The sequence below is a fragment of the Carettochelys insculpta genome, chromosome 6 (assembly GCF_033958435.1).
Source record: "Carettochelys insculpta isolate YL-2023 chromosome 6, ASM3395843v1, whole genome shotgun sequence".
In the NCBI taxonomy this organism is placed as follows: Eukaryota; Metazoa; Chordata; order Testudines; family Carettochelyidae; genus Carettochelys; species Carettochelys insculpta.
The window spans coordinates 81,357,752-81,377,585 of NC_134142.1; the positions used below are offsets into that span (position 1 = coordinate 81,357,752).

A 19,834-nucleotide genomic window follows, 5' to 3' on the forward strand; every position below is an offset into this window, starting at 1 on the left:
TGTACTTAGATTTTACCAACCAATTAAGTTTAAATCCCTCAGGTACTGTTACAGCCTTAACATGAAGTCAAAGACAAACTCCTTGCATATTCAGATCTGTCTCATCACCCAGGTGAACTTGCCTTTGTGACAGATGGTCTCTAACACCAAGAATCATGGCATTATTCAGGTTATTCCCAGCCCCAAAGACGAGTCACTTACCCCCAGTCAATTACATCTTTGCTATCATACCAAAGATTACACTTTTGTTGTCAATATTATAATAAACTTTCTAAAGATTTATTAAATAGTAAAAGGAAAAGAGTTGTTTACAAGATTAAAGCAGGCAAACATATTTGCACAAATGGGTTACAATTTTAAGTTTAAATGGTAATTAAACCTTCTATAGTAAGTGAGCTCCATGTGTCACTTAGGGCTAACTCACGCTAAGCAGCTGGGATTCCTTGCTTATGCCTAGAAACCTTATCCCTGAGAGCCCTCAAGCAGCATAAAGATATGGTTCTCTATTGTTTTGGGGAGAGGTTTGTTCCCTTTGCCTGTGTGCTATGAACCACAATTTAAGCAGATGGGAGGGATCCACTTGAATGATGCTTCTTCACAGAGGGGAAGGACAGATCAGCAAAGGTTTGTTTGTCCTCTTTAACATTCCACAAAACTCAATCTGGTGTTGAAGGGTATTCCTTGTTAGCCAGGACACAACACCTTGTGTTGGAGACCAGCAGTTTACAACATTTAACGTCTCTATCCTGTGCGGTGATTTACTTTGTCACAGAGGCTTACAATACAAATGCTAAATATTAGCTTGCAATATGGGACATAGATGCTACAACTGTGATTAATCTAGCAGCAACTCACACACATTTAAAGTCTAAATACGAAGCACATTCTTATAATACTAATACATATTTTTGCTATACTAACCCACAGGTAAAACAGAATCATTCCAGCTCTGTGTTTGGCACTACTTATCTGAGACACGGGTCCTTGACATGAGCTGACAACTGATCTGCCAGCAATACAACCCTTCACAAAGTTTTTGAATTAGTTAAGTCTCATTCCAGACTATATGAAATGTAACTAGATTTTAAGTTGTCCAGTTTGTAACAAGTATCGGAGGGGTACCCATGTTAGTCTGGATCTGTAACAGCAATGAAGGGTCCTGTGGCACCTTATAGACTAACAGAAAAGTTTTTGAGCATGAGCTTTCGTAAGCACAGACTCACTTCATCAGATGCTGGTCTTGGAAATCGAAGACCATCATCTGATGAAGTGAGTCTGTGCTCACGAAAGCTCATGCTCAAAAACTTTTCTGTTAGTCTATAAGGTGCCACAGGACCCTTCGTTGCTGTTACAGTTTGTAACAGAGTCCTTTGTGGATTAGGTGGCCAAATAGTTAGCACACCTAATAACCCAGGGCTGAAGGAAGTAGGAGGCCAAGGATGCAAAACCAGACAAGAGTCCATAGACCAGTGATGGGCAACCTGTTGGAGCTCTGGGCGGGAGGACGAAGAGTGGGGACAGAGCACAAACTAGGAGGTTTGCACATCGTAAGTGATGAGAGGGAGGGAGAAGAGCAAGGACGTATGGAGCTCCTGTGCTCTGGTGCATGAGAGGCACATGTGGGAGACAGTGGACAGGGGGCCATGGGGCAGCAAGTGGAGCCCCAGTGGGCTGCGGGCTGCAGCCCACTGAGATGACAGAGAGTCACTCGTGTTGCCCACTCTCCATTCATGATTTGCCATGGCTGTAATAACCCCTCCAGGTGGGTGGGTCTTACAGTGCTGGTCTTACTTTAATCAGAGGTGCAGTGAGGTGAACAGGTAGTTTGAGTTCCTCCTATTGTGGGGCAGTGGAAGGTGAGACCCAGCCATGAACTTCACCTGTATCCAACCCAGGGCCCTAGAGTCTGGCTCTGGAAGTGCCCTCTGTGTTACCCTTAGTAGAATGCTTCCTACCACTGCCTTTCTTTCAATGCATTCAGTCGAAAAGAAAAGAAAAGGTAACAAATCTCTCAGCACTAGCCAAGCTCAGCATACAGTCATGGTCCCTAAGGGAGGTTTTTCTGTCACCCTTGTCAGAAGCCTTCTGGGCAGGCTTGTCTCCTCCCAATTCTGAGCTGAGCTACCTCTTTTCAACACCTTCTCCAGCTGGAGCATGCTCTGCAGGGCTTGAGAAAGGACAAGATACCTGGGGCCTTTACTGTCATTTAACCCTTTCCAGCCCAGTGTAGGGCTTATATACTCCACCACAGGGGACTTGTGCAGGCACTTACACCCTTTTAGGCCATGTATCTATTGACAAAGGCAGGTCCAGACACAGTCACAAATACACTATCTAGTAAACTCTCATTGCCATGTTACCTGACTACCTCAACCAACAATAAGCACTGCACAGAGCAGCAAGGATTTGCAGAACTGGATTTCTAATAACTAAAACTAGTTGATACACATACATTAATCCAAGCTGATTTTTGAAAATGTTACGTTATTCCAATATTTGTCTCTTTTCAAAAAGTCAAGATATTTTAGACGTATCAAAGGAAGCGAAGAAATCTGCTTTGACAAGGCTTTTTCAATCAAGATGGTAATTAATTAAGAAGCAGCTGCTTTGACAGACGTTTTACTAGTTACTATCATGACTTGTGTTTTTCTAATGCCATGTATCGGTCTACACACAGTGTCCTAATATGGTTTTAATACATGCAGTACTGAGGGTTATAAAATGGCCCGGTGTGAAAATAAAAGCACAAAGCCCTGTTTACCTTTTACTTAGTAATAGTCCTATTGACTTTTTTAAATTATTTGCTTCAACAAAGCAAGCAGCCTCTGAATTTGAGTATGCAAATACACAAAACAAGAGGCCATAGAGAAACATATCTACCAGTAGACACTCATTGCTGTGACTACAACTCAAACAGAATGCAGCCAAACTTCAGTCTCAACTGAGCACCAGATTAAGAGTTTACTCTCAGTATTCACAAAGGAGCAGCTCCAGACAGAACTTCAACTTGGACATATTACTCAGACTTCCAACACCTCTTGAGACCGTGGAAGAGTAGGCTACATCGTTCCTACCACCAGAAGAACCAAATGTGTCCCCAAGTCCACTTTGCTCTGCTTGCTAGTGCATGGAGGTTTCTGCAAACCCTGCTGCCTCCTAACCCCTGTGCACTTGCATGCCAGGCAAGGGAATCAGACACTCAACTTCTGCTCTCTGCCTAATATAACCTGAATGGCTCTAACCCAGCACACTCTCATCCAGCAACATCTGTAGTCCAGCATTTTTTTAGTTAGCTAGCTGTCCACTTAAGGGTAAGGGTGTGGCCAAGTTTCCTGTGGTCCCATAAAGTCTGTTTACAGCCACCAGTCCTGGCTCTCAGTGTTCTATGCTGTTATTTAGCTGTAATTTACCCCTAAATGTCTTCTAAGACCGTAATAAGCAGTGGAAGTGTTGGTAATGCTGCTAGACAATATTGAGCTCCTGTGGTTTGGAAAATTCTCTTATTTGGCACAGGTCAGGCCCCGAGGGGGCCAAACTAGAGAGGTTCAACCTCCGTGTGGATTCCACATCAGAATAGCCTTTGCACAGACAACTCAGAGTGATAGCAAGCATTTTAAAACACTTGCATAACCACTCACTGCAGACTAGCCCATAATTGTTAAAACACTGCAGATACATAGAGCTATATTTTAAAGAGTGTCTTCCCTGCACTCTTTCATTTAGTTGATCTGCTCAGGGTCAAACTCTACCATCATTTACAATTCATGCAATCCCTTTACCAGGTATACGTGAGGGCAAAGGTTGGCTCTACCTTCCCATCAATCAGTCATTAAATGCCTCATTGAATGGAGGCCTAGAAAACATGCTTAAATTCAAGTATCTGAATAGTCCTCTTATGCGAGCAGTGCCAGGGAAATCCATGATACTACTCTCATGTTCAATTTAGGTACTTGTGTAAATGCCTTGCTGAACTGAAAGCCTTATTACTGGAGAAAAGTAATCTCATCAGTAACAGTTAAATTTACCCCCAACAGTCACAAATAGTTATGTTCCAGACACATTCTGATCTGACTCATTTCTGCATAAATTAATTTCATTAACTTTGACAGATTTACTCTGAATTTAGGGACAGATCCACATGACCTTATGCTAGTATTTTTGTAGAATCTGGCCCTTACACTAGCTCTGGAAAAGTCAGAACATGACCCAATAGAGTAACAAAAATCCATTCTCAAAAGACAAATTCAATTTTTCTATGATACTTTTTGATAGTTAATGCTGACCTCCAACTAGGGTTTACATAATTCCCATCAAATTATTAGCAAACAAAGATCCAGACATGGTTTTTACCTGTAGGAGTTCATTCACACTTACGCATATTTAACGCAAAATGCTGTCAAATCTAAATGGCTATGTTTTTTTTACCTATTTACACAGTTGTAAATGACTACATAAGATACAAAGCAGAAGAGACTTAGACCTACCTTGTACAGTCAATGGAGACAATTTTTTTCTAGTATTTCTCTAGTAAGCATTTCTTATTTAATTCATAATTAAGTTTCTGGAAACAGTCAGAAACTCTCTGTACCTCCATGGATGACCTGTTGGTCTGAAATTTTTCTAAAATTTATTTCCCATGAAAATCCTTGCATTTATTGACTTCATTCCAATTTAGCATGAAATTTTTTTTCATAAATGCAAGATTTCCTGTTCTGCTCTACTTCGTATGTTTCAATGACAGACTAAAAAAAAACTCCACTAAAAAGGCACAGAAATACAACACTCCAGAAGAAGGATAACTCACCTGGCTATAAAGGGCACTAATATGCAATGCTGTATTTCCTGAGGCATTCTGTGCTCCCATATCTGCTCCATAGAAAAGTAAGTGTTCTAAATGCTGGACATGTCCATAGCGGCAAGCCTATAAAGACATAAATTTAACATTTTGATTACAATACGGTATTACTGTACCAAGTAAATATCCCCATTACACATTTCTTCATACAAGAATATGTTATTCCCTAAGGGCCTAATTCTCAGTTGTTCTGTGTGATTCTAGAATCCCTGTGGGAACACCAAGTGACACCACTCCCAACATTCCTTTCCTTTATTTCTCCTTCATGAGGTCAACCTTGAAATAATCCTTCTCTCAGTACAGTTCTGACCCTGCCAAGAGAGTGCCCTTACATCTGAGGAAGCCAGTCATTAGCAAGTGACACATCTCCTTTTCCAAGAGTCGAGTGCTGTCACTGCAACGTTCCTATATTCAACACAGGAAGGGTTCAGGACCTACACTTGGGTTCTGTGCATAACAGCTGATATTAGGTGCCTGAGTTGGCCCCAGAAACACTTTACAATTAAAATAAAATGTTACTTGAACGTAATATTTGATATAGTAAACATGAATTAGGACAATGATCTGATCCACCCCCCAACCCTCATTGAAGTCTTTGGAAGAAACTCCCACTAGCTTCCATGGAAGCCCAATTCAGGCATAAAGCCCAGATCTTAGGAAAAAAACAAAACAAAAAAAAACATATACAGGAGTTCAAGTTGCACATTAACTTGGAAATCAATGGGAGTCTTTGTATGCATAAAGTTGAACGTGACCTTAAGAGTCTGAAGGGTAACAACCTACGATGCAGTAAGACCCATAATTTGGTACTATTACCTATCAACATGGATTTGTTACTCCTATTAATGCAGTGGGAATTGTATGCAACAAAACCAAGACAAAATATTCATTCACCTGCAGAAACTATGATCAAAAACCTGTAAATTAATATGCTGCATATTTGACTGAAATAATATATTTTCAGTTTATGACCATTAGAGTAAAAAAAAAAAAAAAAAATCAAGCTTTTTTGGAGAGATGACACTAGGTGGCACTGAAGATGATCTGATTTCTGAACGCTGCTTTTAAAGAATGAGGATATGTTGGGGAATTAGATTAGCCAAATTATTTTAAGTCAATGATTTTTCAAAATGTTGGTTGCTTCTGAATATCTTCCTCTGAATTGTGATCACAAGAGCTACACAAGTATACTTTAGAAATATGTATTATATACAGAGGAGTCAAAATCATTGCAAAACATAACTCAGTAAAACATGATTTAGGCTACATCTACACTATGAGATAAATTAGCATGTATTACTATTGATTTTGTAATGCTGGATTTTATGAATTCGAAATTTGACTATCCTGACCTCCACACGTGCTCCTCACAAAGTCGACTTAATTGCTGCCACACTCAATTGGCACACATTGACTGTTGCATCAGTGCATCATGGGGACCTATCCCACAGTTCCTTCATACTCATAGCATTCTGGGTATTTTTGCTGGTATTTGACTTCATCTTCCCACACTGCATTGCCCTCATTCCCATCCCATAGTAAGCAAATGTCCATTTTTCCAGGTGGACGGAAGGAAAAGTAGTACATCAACAAAGATTGCCAAATGCACAGAAATCTTTCTTCTATAACTGAATTGCTTTTTAAAACTGTAGCTGTAACTGAATTATGAAAGATTTTATAAAAATCATCAGGTGTGTGTCTTATCAACTGGCCCTCCACTGACTGTACCCCCCAACCCTTGATTGCATCTGATCCCTGTAAATAACACAGGGACAATTAAAAGCATGAAGAAAGAGTAGATAGTACAGATTTGGGGAAAAAAAAGGGAGTTGTTGAGGGGAGGGTTTTTGGGTTCCCAGTTCATTATATAGCTTCTGTGAACAGTCTGTGTTCTCAACTGATCCTCCACTGACTGTCTCCACTCCCTTGATTACATCTGATCCCTGAAAATAATACAGGGACAATGAAAAACATGAAGAAAGAATACACAGCAAAGTTTTTGGGGGAAAAAAAAAGTTGCTGAGGACAGGGTTTTTGGGTTCCCAGTCCATTATACAGCTTCTGTGCACAATCTGTATTCTCAACTGGCCCGCCACACACACTTCCCTGTGCAAAGGAGTCCAAAGTTAGAAAAAAGAAGATAGAAAAGGCTAGGAAAAAAGATTTTTGTCTTCCCTCTTTATTAGACAGGCATTGCCAACACAGAGGATGGGGCTCAGCAAATTTCATTGCCATTGTGGGGCGGTTTGGTATTTGGGAGGTTGAATGGCCAGTAGACATGGTCCCCAAAACTCTTTTTTTTGGCTGTGGGTTTCAGGGCCTGTGGCTTCAGGGCCATTTGACCTGCTCCCCATGCGGCAGCCAGGCCCCGCAATTCATAGCCGCCAGGGAAGACTTCCCATTGAGTCCTTGTTGGGGCATGGGGAATGCGGGGGAGGTTCAGTCGGGGGGCAGTTAAGTAATCCCCCTGGATGGCTGCAAGCGCCCACAATTCATAGCTGCCATGGGGACTTCCTACTGGAGGTAGAAAGGCCCTGACAATCTTAGCCACCAGGAGAGACTTCCCCCTGGGTGCAAGCTAGCCCCCTGGGTCCTTGGTGGGGTGGGAGGCATGGGGGGTTTTCAGTGAGGGGCCAGCTGAAGTAGTGCCCCCAGTGCCAGCAATGCCCTAAAACTACAGCCACCAGGGGTGACTTCCCCGGGAGCAGAAGGGCCCCGAAAATATGTTTAGTGGAGGGCCAGTTGAAATATTCCCATCAGACAGCTGCAAGCCCCCAAAAATGTTAACTGACAGGGGAGACTTCCCCGCAGATGGCTGCAAGCCCCCAAAAATCTTTCCCATCCTTGGAACCCTAACTATGCGCAAGCCAGGACATGGTGCTGCCTGGCAGCATGGTCAGCACCGAATGAGAGGCATGCCTTGTTATTGGGTTGGGGGCTAACCATGTGATGTGGTTGAGCGCAGGAAAGACCCCAAATGTGTGGTACCTGTCAGGGAGGTGAGGGAGCAAGCACAAATGTAAACCACTGAGGGGAAGTTTCTTGGCCTCTTATACAAGCACGAACCCCCCAATAGTCTTGCTGCCATGGAGTGTGGTGAGGCAGAGACTAGTACCAGGTAGCGCAGAAAAAAATACCAAGTGTAAAGACAAACACGAAATCTGTGTTGGGGCTCTGTGCAATGGGTAGATGAGCTCACAGAACTAATAGCAAAGAAAGACAGATGTTTCTCAGGCTCTCATACAAACATGACCCCACAGCCACAGGCTTCCTGGTCCTGAATTGAAATTCACCGTCTTCCTGTTCTCTAATTTCTGTGCACCTGGAGAACAGAGAACAGAGTGGAGCACTGTGGGGTACATATGGGACACCTCTGGAGGCTAATAAACTCGATTTTAAGACATGGTGCTTCCACACTGGCCTTTAATCAAACTTTTGAATTTGAACTTGACGCTATACCCATCAGGTAACTGTGATTTTGTAATCTCGAGATTAGTGCACCCTAAATCGACCTAATGGTTTTTACAGTGAAGACAGTCACATGGTAAAATCAAGCTAACTGAATTAAATTTGAATTTATCTCATAATGTAGATGCAGCCACTTTTAAATTCAACAGTAACTGCAGAAGTGCTGCATACAGAGGGTCTGACTTTGATCCAGTCAATTATTTGGCCAGATAAAACTGCTCAAATTTCAAATACTAAAAAGGTGGATTGAATTGTTCATTGAATGAAACTATGAATTATTCACAAAATTTACCTGATGAATAACTGTCATTAATTAATAATCTGCAGGAAAACGTAACATTATGTATGTCTATCCAACTTAGCTACTTATCTGTCTCCAGCTACCATAGTACATGAATGTCTCAGAATCTGTAATACACTGATCCTCTGAACACCCCTGCAAGGTAGAGAAGTTTTATTAACCCCATTTTACAGATGGGGAACTGATGTTAACTGACCTGGCCAATATCCAACAGTTATCCTATGGAGTTAACCATAGAATACCAATTAAAATTTATTCCATATTTTTGGATATTGTCCTACATTTTGAAATATATTGATTTCAATGATAACACATAATACAAAACGTATACTGATCACTATATATTATTTTATTACAAATATTTGCAAAGTGAAAATGATAAATACATTTTTCAATTCACCTCATGAAATAGTCATAGATCATGCTGGGGCTTAGGCAGCAGATAGATGCACTGATGACTAGAGGGAGGCAGCAGTGCCTATGGATAGAGATAGACGAATAGGTGCCTAGGGAACTTTTTCAGCAAATGTTTACACGCCAAGTGAATTTAGGAGTAGACAAACGCTGAGCAGGAGTTTTGTGGACTCCAGTGGTTGTTAGAACTGGGATTGCTTTACAGTGCCCGCTTTCACATTTCAGAGAACAACACAGACATTGTTGCTTACTGAGCATGGATTGCTCAATTAACTCATAATCCAGATGTAAACTTCCTTGATTTATCTAGGATTAGTGCCAAGAAGATGGCTTTGGAAACTACAGTCTTTTAGTGAAAGGAATAATTACATTAAATGTGTCAATTGGCATTTGCATACAGAGGGGACTTTTCTTTGTTCTTTCAGAGATTGCTGTTGAGCCCATCCTTCAGAAGAAAATCTCCTCTCACCACCATCACCTTGACTTTTGAGGAAATCAAAAGAAATGCTTACCTACCTCCAATCCCCATCTCTCAAAAATCCCACAAGTATAATTAGCTAAACTTTCACTTACTTCCTGATACATATGGACCCAAACAAATAATCCAAATCTATACTCCCTGGAACTCTGGAAGAGCTTGGCTCCAAGTCCAAACATTGCAATTCATACTCACCTTCTACTTCCTAAACAAAAGGAGGAAAAGAAATGGGTACTCAAGAGGCTGTGATGATATGGAAAAGCAGGCATTCAGGGCAGAAAACGTGGTTTGTTATCCTAGGATATTTGCCTACGAGCACACATTAGCTGTGTCTACACGTGCACGCTACTTCGAAGTAGCGGCACTAACTTCGAAATAGCACCCGTCGCGGCTACACACGTCGGGCGCTATTTCGAAGTTAACTTCGACGTTAGGCGGCGAGACGTCGAAGTCGCTAACCTCATGAGGGGATCGGAATAGCGCCCTACTTCGACGTTCAACGTCGAAGTAGGGACCGTGTAGACGATCCGCGTCCCGCAACATCGAAATTGTGGGGTCCTCCATGGCAGCCATCAGCTGGGGGGTTGAGAGATGCTGTCTCTCCAGCCCGTGTGGGGCTCTATGGTCACCGTGTGCAGCAGCCCTTAGCCCAGGGCTTCTGGCTGCTGCTGCTTCAGCGGGGGATTCATGCTGCATGCACAGGGTCTGCAACTCGTTGTCGGCTCTGTGTATCTTGTGCTGTTTAGTGCAAGTGTGTCTGGGAGGGGCCCTTTAAGGGAGCGGCTGGCTGTTGAGTCTGCCCTGTGACCCTGTCTGCAGCTGTGCCTGGCACCCTTATTTCGATGTGTGCTACTGTGGCGTGTAGACGTTCCCTCGCTGCGCCTATTTCGATGTGGTGCTGCGCAACGTCGATGTTCAACATCGACATTGCCAGCCCTGGAGGACGTGTAGACGTTATTCATCGAAATAGCCTATTTCGATGTCACCACATCAAAATAGGCTACTTCGACATAGGCTTCACATGTAGACGTAGCATATACCAAGCCAATTCTGTATCTCAAAAGAAGCTTCTATTCTATCTCAAATGCATTTCCATGGTAATCTTTTTTTTTTTTTTAAACTTTAATTCACTCCAAAATGTTGCCCAAGGCCAGGGTAATCCTGCACCTAAACCTTCCAGAGGTCCAAACAGTAAGACGGTGAGCACCATTAGCATGAGGTAAATATGCTCAACAACTCCAGGAATCAGGTATGAAGTGTGAAACTGAGACCTGTGTGGAGATCTACCACAGGACATATATGTCATTTATATCACTTTATTCAAGTAGCAGTGGAACTTCCAGGAAAGAAACTTTTTGCTGTAGCTTTTGTACATGTGCGCGCCTGCGCGCGCGCACACACACACACACACAGAGCTTCCTTCATTTCTTGTCTCATGTTAATGCAACAAAATTATCCAGAATCTGATGACCATAACACAATCATTCCAATCCTTTTGTCTCAACTGGCAGCTATATTCTTCCACAGGGAAACACCAGCAATGCCAGATGTTATTGGTTTTATGTTGATTTCTTGTAAGCTAGATACCTTTTTCTCTTAATACGGCAATTAGACTTAAAAATGCCACAACCCACTATTGCATTTCATGTACTTTAAGTACACTACTGCCAAATCCCTTATTTGAAGGTGTTAGAGAGGAAATTCAGGCCTATTATGAAAATATTTTAAAAAAGGCCTAAGAAAAAACAAGTCTCGGGCAAAGAGCATCTTAACAAATCACATGGACTTCTAAGAAGAAAGGGATAACTGGGCCTTTGGAATCCAGTGACAGGATGCTCATCATTTCCTAAAGGAACACTCCTGGTTGTTGTTGCAAAGGTGAACAAGCAATACCTGCAAAATAATCATGCTGCACCAGTGGCTACCTCAAAGCCTAAGGCATACTGAGATTAAACAAGGCCCTAAATCACTTTCAAACGTGGACCAGATCGCAGCAAACACACCTATCTACCAAATATTGTACACAACCTTTAATAGAGCATCCAGGAAGACCCAATTATGAAGGAAGGGGAAAAGTCATTTGAAACTTTTTATCTACAAGAAAGAAAGTAAAAATATTCTGAACTGGTTAGGGCAAAAGAAGAGTAAGTTTATACTAGGGAAATAAGTTGATTTCATATATTCAATTCTACCTACAGCATTTGCATAGCTAGAATCAATGTAGCAGATTCGACTTGCTTCCCTAGTGACATCTGAGCCTCTTTAGTCTCACAACAACATCCCTTACTCAATGGGATAGCAAGGAGTACATGGGTCGACAGGCAAACCCAATGAGGTCAATTTTGCCATGTCTTCACCAGAAGCGCAAAAATCGAACTCCAGAAGATTGACTGCAGCGTGTCAATCTTCTGGTAAGTATAGACAAGCCCCTCAGTGAGCAACAGCCTTCAGTACAGCACACTAAGGCAACAGCTACACTGTAGCAATAACTAGAAATAACTTAATGCAATTTGTACATTACATAAGGTATTTCAAGTTACCTTATTTCAAACTTGGTACCATCGAAATGGGACCGAAGTTCAAAATAAGAGGTATTTTGAGGTTTCCACCACCCTTCTCTTGATGAAGAAATGGAATACTACACTCAAAATAACATTTAGCCATGGAATTGCTATTTCAGGGTACGTTTATATCCCAAAATAACAACAATAGTCTAGTCATAGCCTAAGAGATTTCAGAGCCAGGTAGGTAAGAACATAAAAACATAAGAATGCCCATACTGGGTCAGACCAAAGGTCTGTCCAGCCCAGTAGCCTGTCTGCCAACAGTGGCCAGTGCCAGGTGCCCCAGAGGGGGTGCACCGAAGACAATGATCAAGCGATTTGTTTCCTGCCATCCATCTCCAGCCTCTGACAATCAGAGGCCAGGGACACCATTCCTACCCTTGGATTTGTACAAGCCAGGGACACCTTTCCTACCCTTGGATGTGTACAGACACACATTCATTATATTACCACCAATGACTAAGGTTAAAGTATTCTGGTATAAAGGAACAAGCAGGATTACCAAGGTAACTGAAAATGGCATCTGAAAAAGAAAGATCCAGCAATACTTTTGTACTGGGACATTCCTAACAGAATGCTACAGTTCAGATTTCCAAGAGCCCGCTAATGGAATGTGCAATAGCAGCCAACTGGAGCAGTCATTTGTGCAACAATGCCATAGAAACTGTGAGGCTTGACTGCTGCAAAATATAATAGACTGAATATTTGTTTGCCTAACAGCAAACTCCATGGCAGTAAACAAAACAAAAAGAAAAAGAAATCCCCATATACATAAAGGCTACTCGAAAGACCATCTTTTGGATGATATAATCCAAAAAATCATCTTTCAAAAGAGCTTGTCTACACACAAAAAGCAGATGGCTCCTGCTATCCACCCTTCCAAAAGTGAGCGTCCACACACCCACGGCTGCTCTTTCAAAAGAGTGGAGCAAGGGAATGCTGCGACCCTGTTATATGGCTGACAAGCCCTTCCAGGGCCCGCAGTCAGCTCCTCTGTTAAAGGGCCCCTCTCTAACACCCCGGCCCTGCACTCACTCAGGCCCACATAGCCCCTGCACAGACATGACGGGGTATTCAAGCCTGTCCCATTGGACCCCCAGCAGTGGCTCCTTCTCGTTGAGCTGGCCATCCTCCGCGCCTTAGTAGGCCACCTCACCACATTGCTTGCTGCCGCCCACCAACTCCTCACATGAGTGAACCTCCTGCCAGAGCCCTGGAGCTCCTTGACCCGGTATCACACCAGGGACCATCTGGAGCCCCATGGCACCTCTGAAGCCACTTTAGCAGCTGTGACTGGTGGTTGCGGCTGGTGCTGGAGGACTGGGAGGACACCCAATGGCTACAGAAATTCTGAATGAGCAAGCAGACATTCCAGGAGCTCTGTAAATGGCTTACCCCCAGCTTGAGGCACCAGGACACCGGCACAAGGCCTGCTCTACCGCTTGAAAAACCGGCGGTGATCACCATCGGGAAGCTGGCCACCCTGGACAGCTACCAGTCTGTGGGGCACCAGTTTGGCATGGACAAGCCACCATCGGGACTGTCATAATGGAGGGAAGGCATGCTCAGGTCACTTACCCAGCATTGGGAGGGGTGAGGTGGATCCCAGGGTAGATGTTGCCAGCAGCTGTTTTGGAAATATGGTAGCCACGGCCACCTGTGCTGCACTTGGCCTGTGAATGCTGGGCGTGTGGGTGGCCCACTGCCGGCTGTGGTGCCCCTGCTACCCAAAAGCTGGGACGTGTGCTCCACTGTGTACTTAGTGGAAGGTTCCTCCCCAAGGTCTCCCAATGCCCAGCTGGCTGTAGCACGGCTTGATGACTGGGACAATATGCCTATTATGAGGTTTCCCTCATTGCTGGAGACCTCAGCAGTGCCAGTTCTGTCTTCTGGATTGCCAGTCTCAGCCCCTCCTCTGCCACAGGTGCAGTTCCTCCAACGCAGTGTCCAGGAGGGATGTTGGGGAGGAACTTTCCCTGAGCCCCAGGACCTGCCCCTGAGTGGCCAGCAGAATCCCTCGCCCAGGCATAACACTGCCGCAGCTCTTTCACTTTGCTGTGCACTTGGTTGGCGGTGCATGAAGGGTGCCCTCAGGTTGCCAGATGCTTGGAAAGCCAGGCAAATGCAGCCGCATTTTGCCTCCTGCCCCCCCATCTGCTTCTGGGCCTCCTCATCTTCCCACAGCCCCAGCAGGTCCCTCACCTCAGGCTCAGTCCAGGAGGGCATCTTTATTTTGAAAAGGTCCCTGGCTCCAGGGTACCCTGTGGTCACTTGGAGGGGGGCATTGGGGCTGCTGCAGAGGCTGGCTACTAGCCATGGCTTTTGTTCACTCTTGCTGGGGTGGCTGTGAGGCATGCTGGAGTAACTCATGCTACAGCAGCGGCAAGCATGCTCTCAGCTTCCTGCACAGGGCTTTCCAGGATCATGGGGCTTTAAACACAGCCGGACGCGCAGGGTGTCTCCACAGTCCTCCATGGCCAGTGCCACGGATGACTCCTCTTTTGAAAGAGCAGACGGCGGAGCATCTATACAGGTTCTATTTCGAAAGATTATTTTGAAAGGACGTGCTCTTCCTAATACAGGATTGGAGGAACGCTTTCAAAAGCTGCACCGCATTCCTCTGATTTTCTTTCGAACAATCACGTTAAAGGTGTAGACACTCCACGTGGTCTTTCGAAAGAGGGCTAGATATTTCAAAATTATTGGCCATTGTAGACACAGCTAAAACGTTTTACAGAATATGGAATCCTTTTCACACACATTTCCTGACTTAACAGATGCACAGCAAAGTATAAAATCTAATGAAAAAATTATCTTTCTTACCTGATGAATCTCTTGCCATCCATTTTCATCTTTGCAGCTGACTGTAGCATGTTCATGAAGTAGAAGTTCACAACAATAAGGGTCCCCTCCTACTACAGCTGTGTGGTATAGTGGTGTCAATCCACAGCTGTCCTTGTAGTTAGGAGATGCTCCAAGTTCTAAGAGAGTCTACAAGTAATTATAAATTGTGAACATGTCTGAGCAAATAACTGAAGGACTTGCTCTATATTTTCCAAAGTGATGTTTAGTAGGAGGCATTTTTGTAACTGTTTACACAAGCTTGCTGAATGGGATGCAGCACAGACATCCTCAGAAGAGTCATGCCATATGGTAATTCAGGCAGTTAGTGCACTATGTGAGGGATCATGAGTAGATCCTTAGCTTCGATACGAAGGGGATCTGCAGATGCACCACTGACAACATATGTAGCAAAGACTGTCCACGACCTTTTCTGTTACTGAGTTGAAAAATTTGGTGTTTTAATCATGTTGTGGCTTTCGGTCAATTTTCAGCTGCAGTGTGCCTTACCAAAAATGTTACATAATTTGAAATCCTGCAATTATGCAATTTCATAAACACAAGATTTAATCTAGAATGAAAAAAAAAAAGCCAAACCCAAGGGGTCAGCATGAAAAAAAATAGATAAAATCTGTAATCCATGCTATTGGCATTCACTTTCAAAGAGCAATAAACAGCAATAAACACTAGGCTCCTTTCCTGCAGACAGATCTTACACCATTTTTCAGTGCACAAGGTTAAAGCCATGTCTACATTATCACTTATGTCAGCAAAATGTATGTCTCTTGGGCTGAAAAAACTCACCTCCCCGAACACCTTAAGTTTCACCAGCATAAGTGGGAGTGTGTGCAGTGCTATGTTGGAGGGAGAGCTTCTCCTGCCAACATAGCGACCTCCATTCTTTGGGGGTGATTTGATTATGTCGACCGAAGAGCACTTTCCCTTTGGCATAGAGCAGTTACTTGAGATATTGTACAGCAGTGCAACTGCATTGGTACAGCTAGGTCATTGTAAGGCTCTAGTGTAAACCTGGTGTCTGTTTCCCCTATCACTTCTTGAAACGTAAGCTTCTGAAGTGAAAGAGCCCTTTGTTGAACACAAATCCTGAACGTCAAAAGCCTAAGGGTTAATACTTAAGTATGCACAAATTCAAAGATCCATCAAGGACAATATGATAATTAACTCTAAAGCATTTTCCTTTCTGTGTAATTTGGCCCCATAAGAATTTACCTTGAGGGTTACTTGGTTCTTGGCTCTAACTGCTTTGTGCAAAGCTGTCATTCCATCTTTGGCTCTGAAATCTAGATGTGCACCTCCATTTTTCAGAGCTTTGATCACTTCTACAGTATTGTCATGCTGAGCTGCCAACGTTAGTGGAGTTTCTAGAGGCAAAAAGAATACAATGTGGGAAAAAATATAGGAGCAACAATAACAAAAACGTATTTAGAACTATTTAAAAATATTTTAATTGTTAGTTTTAAGTATAAAGCTTATAAACTACTCCACTAAAATATCATAAAACAAACTATTAGCTTGTCCACTCAAACTACTGGAACTATACAGGTTGTTGAAACTAAGTCCTTAAACGGCAGTAGATTCAGCAGTTGGGATTTGGTTTTGTTTATACAGTAAATCCAAGATGCTTTATTTTGCTGACTACATTAACCTCTTACCTCCACTCTCTAGATCATGGTAGTTGGGATCCAGTCCCCGATCCAACATCTTTGTGATTTTTTCCACAGAGAGGTGGTGGACATGATCCATAAATTTTCTCAAATTAGTCTGAAACAAAGAGTGATGACTGAAAGTCCTCAGATTGTACAAAGAATAGTCCAGTTGAAAGAGATTTTCAGCTGGATAGAACAGTGCCAGTTTACACCAGCTGAAGATCCGGCTCTAAACTGTACTTAGTAAGAGCACAGATTTTATGGAATAGAATGGCCAAAATTAAAAAAAAAAAAAAAAAAAAAGAATACACTTCTTGCAACATTCAGGAAAAATAATTACTAGAGGTCCTATTCTGAAAGAAATCAGACTCATAGTTGGGCAGCATTATTAATTAGGGCGATCACTTTGCCCTATGGCAAATAAGGGACACTGTCCTCCAGGGATGGGGGGCTGCTGTTTCATGTCAGGGCTCTTCGGCGATGGGGACAGCTACTCCATAGTGAGGCACCAGAAATGGGGGCTCTGCAGCCTCCTGATGAGGGGGAGTGGAAGATGAGGGCTCCACAACCTCCCAGCAGGGGAGTATGAGGGAATGATGTGGCCACCCCATGGCAGAGTTCACCAGAAGCAGGGTCTGCCTCTGTGGGGTGCCAGGGAATGGGGCAGCCACCCAGCAGAGGTGTCCCCTGGCAGTGGGGGCTGCCACCTTGAGACACTGGGTGCCAGGAAAGAGGAGCCCCACAAAATACAGGACATTTAGCCCATTTTCTTAAAAAATGTTGGGATGCCTGTGAGACAGCTTAAATAAGTGACTGTCCCGTAAAAATGGGACAAATGGTCACCCTACAATTGATCCACCCTGTAAGTGCCTTTAAAGAACTGTATGTTAATATTTAGAAAACTGGTGATATACTGAAAACTGGCTGGGTTTATATAATTATATAACGTTCATATAAAATGACTTGTAAGTTTATGACAAAATCAAACACTGTGAAATATAGTCCAAGAAAAATTCTCAAATTGTAGTCACTGGACCACTCACTATCCATGCAGATCTTCCCCTTATTTTCCCAGTGCTAAATGACATGAGATACTCCACTAAAATATCACCTGTCCTCTCAAGCAACTGCATTGGTTGTCACAAAGCTGTTTGATATTGTCCAGTCCATTGTGAGGGGCAAGGAATCCATGAGACAACTTCATGAGACGATCTGGAGAAAACTGAGCACCCCGGTGCACTGAATACAAAACCCAAATTCTGCAGGCTTGACTCGCAAGGCCCTTTGATTTCAGTGGCCCTATTCACATGAACAGAGATCTGCAAGATCAACACAGGAACTATCCAGACTGCAATCTGTATGTAGGTTTTAGACTAACAATCAAAGGATTCTAATCTGAGGGCCATTGTGTATTTGAATTAGTATTTTCCATGTCAGCTGCTATCTTTCAGAAAATGGACATACCTTTGTATGAAGCTTGGCCAGCTGTTTTTCATCATGATTTAATTGTTTATACACTCTCTTCTTGTATCGAAACTGACAGGGAAACAAAAACAATTAAGTCAAAAATTCATACCATAGTTAACAGTGAAAAAATCAGAAATTATCAGAAAGTGTGTCAGTAATGTAGCTTTGGACAAATTTTTTTTTTTAAAAAAAGAGCTGGGGAGTACAGTTTAAATAAATATCCAGAAGTTAGAATGCTTGGAACAGTACTGTTAAAATTCTATTATCATTGTAAGGCAAATTCATCCTGGTGTAACTACACACAAGTCAATGAAATTACATGAGGTATGTGTTTGGTCCCTTGAATCTACACAAATGGACTGGAAATACCATGTGAAGAGCTTTTTCTGAAGACATTTCAGCGCTTCACTTCCAGCCACAGACAGAAAATGGAATTGCAGAAACGTGAAAATGTAAAACATGCCTTAAAAAAAAAATCTTCAGAACGATTCTAAACCTAGAAATAAGGCCCATCCCTGAAAACTGTTACTAACAGGAGTGATTCTACTGATGTTATTGAGTAAGGATTACACACACTACTTGAGTTACGCATGTTTAAGTTATGAACGTTCACACATACAAAGGCTCATCTGCAGCCTCAGGAGAGCAGACAAGAGGCACAGGAGACAAAGAGCAGTGTGAGCACGGGCCAGAGTACTGCAGCCAGCCCTATCCTCCGGCTGCCCAGCCGCTGCCCATGGCTCAGCATGAACTCTGGCAGCCCCTGGTCAGCCATCCCCACCACAGGCTCATCACTGACTTCAGCAGCCCTCATACTCATTTTCTGGCCACACCCCCCCCCCACACTCCCCAGTCTCTGCACCTAGTCCCGACTCATCAGGATTTGGTGAGTGGCATGAGCGTAGGACTCCAGAGGAGCTGGCGGGTAGCCATGCAGCTGGCAGCTGGGGAGAAGCAATGGTATAAAGTGCCATTTCTTTACAGACACCAGTTTTGAAGCTGCTCCCAGCTCTCCCAGAGTCCTCCGTCCTGAGCTCACACCACTCACTGCCTCCTGGTGAGTGGGGGCTGGACACTGGGGGAGGCTGGAGCCAGTGCTGAGCCCATGGGAGGAGTGGAGATGGGAGCAAGTAGGAGCCAGTGCTAAGCTCATTGGGGAGCAACTGGCCAGGATTAAGGAAGGTCCTGGCCTAAGGTGGGCCCCACAAAAAGATCTCCGGGTCACCAAAAAGGACAGATCTTTTGCAGGGTCCCCCTTAGCCACTAAACACTCTGTGTTTTAGCCCTGCTTGGCAGAGAGGTGACACAGCTTCACACACTGCCTTCCAGGCTGCGGGGGCAAGGGCTGGGAAACAACCCTGCTTCCCTCACCAGCAGGCTCAGCCCTGTTGCATCCATTAGCTAGGAATCAGGGACAAGGGGAGCTGCATGGGGTGGTGCCTGCACCTTCTCCTTCCACTCCCCGAGGCCCGTACCACCAAGGGGAAGCTGCCCCAGGGAAGCACCCTGTCCCCCATCCTGCTACCCCCAGGCCTGAGCCCTTTCACACCACCTAACTCCCACCCAGGCCCTGCACCTCAGCCCCACCTAGTGCCCAGAGCCCCCCCTTATACTCCAAATCCCTGGGCCCCTCCCGCACCCCAAATGCCTGAACCTCAGACCAAGCCCATGCCCCTAATCAGAGCCCTAACTACCTTCCTCACATCACTCCTGTCTCAACCCACAGCCCCCTCCTGCACTCTGAGCCCATCATTTTGACCCCACCTCGGTGCCTAGGGG

The 19,834-nt window shown here is 43.8% G+C and overlaps 1 protein-coding gene across 1 annotated transcript in view; it reads right to left on the reverse strand.

Annotated features, from left to right (window-relative positions):
* Positions 1-19,834, reverse strand: part of SHANK2 (SH3 and multiple ankyrin repeat domains 2) — a 721,067-nt gene that overhangs the window by 533,588 nt on the left and 167,645 nt on the right. The window contains exons 6-10 of the mRNA XM_074997460.1: positions 18,053-18,124; positions 16,595-16,703; positions 16,152-16,303; positions 14,904-15,071; positions 4,805-4,921 (exon numbers count right to left, since the gene is read on the reverse strand). Coding sequence (XP_074853561.1) covers positions 4,805-4,921; positions 14,904-15,071; positions 16,152-16,303; positions 16,595-16,703; positions 18,053-18,124 — 618 coding nt within the window. The remainder of the gene's footprint in view (positions 1-4,804; positions 4,922-14,903; positions 15,072-16,151; positions 16,304-16,594; positions 16,704-18,052; positions 18,125-19,834) is intronic.